Here is a 2,361-nt window from a genome sequence, read left to right on the forward strand (position 1 = left end):
GGACTGGACTAGACTGGACTAGACTGGACTAGACTGGACTGGACTAGACTGGACTGGACTGGACTGGATGAGACTGGACTAGACTGGACTAGACTGGACCAGACTGGACTGGACTAGACTGGACTGGACTGGATGAGACTGGACTAGACTGGACTGGACTAGACTAGACTGGACTGGACTAGGCTAGACTGGACTAGACTGGACTAGACTGGACTAGACTGGACTGGACTAGACTGGACTGGACTGGACTAGACTGGACTAGACTGGACTAGACTGGACTGGACTAGACTGGACTGGACTAGACTAGACTGGACTAGACTAGACTAGACTGGACTGGACAGGACTGGACTAGACTGGACTGGACTAGACTGGACTGGACTAGACTAGACTGGACTAGACTGGACTAGACTAGACCAGACTGGACTGGACTAGACTGGATGAGACTGGACTAGACTGGACTAGACTAGACTGGACTAGACTGGACCAAACTGGTCTGGACTGGACTAGACTGGATGAGACTGGACTGGACTGGACTGGACTGGACCAGACTGGACTAGACTAGACTGGACTGGACTGGACTAGACTGGACTGGACTGGACGGGACTAGACTGGACTGGACTGGAATGGACGGGACTGGACTGGACTGGACCAGACTGGTCTGATTTAGACTAGACTGGACTGGTTTAGAAAAGACTGGACTGGTTTAGACTAGACTGGACTAGACTGGACCAGACTAGACCGGACTGGACTGGACTAGACTGGATGAGACTGACTGACTGGACTAGACTAGACTGACTAGACTGGACCAAACTGGTCTGGACTGGACTAGACTGGGATGAGACTGGACTGGACTGGACTGGACCAGACTGGACTAGACTAGACTGGACTGGACTGGACTAGACTGGACTGGACTGGACGGGACTAGACTGGACTGGACTGGAATGGACGGGACTGGACTGGACTGGACCAGACTGGTCTGATTTAGACTAGACTGGTTTAGAAAGACTGGACTGGTTTAGACTAGACTGGACTGGTTTAGGCTAGACTGACTAGACTGGATGAGACTGGACTGGACTGGACTGACTGGACTAGACTGGACTGGACTAGACTGGACTGGACTGGACGGGACTGACTGGACTGGACCAGACTGGTCTGATTTAGACTAGACTGGACTGGTTAGAAAAGACTGGACTGGTTTAGACTAGACTGGACTGGTTTAGGCCAGACTGACTTAGACTGGACTGGACTAGACTGGACTAGACTGGTTTAGACTAGACTGGACTGGACTCAGACTGGACCAGACTGGTCTGATTTAGACTAGACTGGACTGGTTTAGAAAAGACTGGACTGGTTTAGACTAGACTGGACTGGTTTAGGCTAGACTGGACTAGACTGGACTGGTTTAGACTAGACTGGACTGGTTTAGGCTAGACTGGACTGGTTTAGGCCAGACTGGACTAGACTGGACTGGTTTAGACAAGACTGGACTGGTTTAGACTAGACTGGACTGGACTAGACTGGACTGGTTTAGACTGACTGGACTAGACTGGACTGGTTTAGACTAGACTGGACTAGACTGGACTGGACTAGCCGACACTAGAATGGTTTACACTAGACTGGATTGGACTAGACTGGACTGGTTTAGACTGGACTGGACTGGTTTAGACTAGACTGGGGCTTAGTAGACTGACTAGAAGTAGACTGACTATAGTAGACTAAATTTGATTGGACTAGACTTTTCTAGACAGGAAGAGGACTGAACTAGACAGGTGTAGACTGGACTAGACAGGTGTAGAAACTGGACTAGAATGACTAGAAAGACTGGACTTGAGTAGACTGGACTAGACTGGCTAAACAGGAGTAGACTGGACTATATTAGACTGGACTAGAGTAAACTGGACTAGAAGTAGACTGGACTAGAGTAGACTAGACTAGACCCGGCTAGACAGAAGTAGACTGGACTAGAGTAGAGTAGACTGGACTAGAGTAGACTAGACTAGACTGGCTAGACAGGAGTAGACTGGACTAGACAGGAGTAGACTGGACTATATTAGACTGGACTAGAGTAAACTGGACTAGAGTAGAGTAGACTGGACTAGAGTAGACTAGACTGGACCGGCTAGACAGAAGTAGACTGGACTAGAGTAGAGTAGACTGGACTAGAGTAGACTAGACTAGACTGGCTAGACAGTGGCAGGGACTGGACTAGACAGGAGTAGACTGGACTATATTAGACTGGACTAGAGTAAACTGGACTAGAGTAGAGTAGACTGGACTAGAGTAGACTAGACTAGACAGGCTAGACAGAAGTAGACTGGACTAGACAGGAGTAGACTAGACCGGACTAGACTGGACTTGTCT

General features: G+C 49.3%; 1 protein-coding gene across 1 annotated transcript in view; it reads right to left on the minus strand.

The window, feature by feature from the left end:
* Nucleotides 1–2,344: 2,344 nt before the first annotated feature.
* LOC135570707 (voltage-dependent T-type calcium channel subunit alpha-1I-like) overlaps nucleotides 2,345–2,361 on the minus strand; it is a 28,465-nt gene continuing 28,448 nt past the window's right edge. Inside the window, exon 7 of the mRNA XM_065016667.1 lies at nucleotides 2,345–2,359. Coding sequence (XP_064872739.1) covers nucleotides 2,345–2,359 — 15 coding nt within the window. The remainder of the gene's footprint in view (nucleotides 2,360–2,361) is intronic.

Source organism: Oncorhynchus nerka, unplaced genomic scaffold (assembly GCF_034236695.1).
Source record: "Oncorhynchus nerka isolate Pitt River unplaced genomic scaffold, Oner_Uvic_2.0 unplaced_scaffold_917, whole genome shotgun sequence".
NCBI lineage: Eukaryota > Metazoa > Chordata > Actinopteri > Salmoniformes > Salmonidae > Oncorhynchus > Oncorhynchus nerka.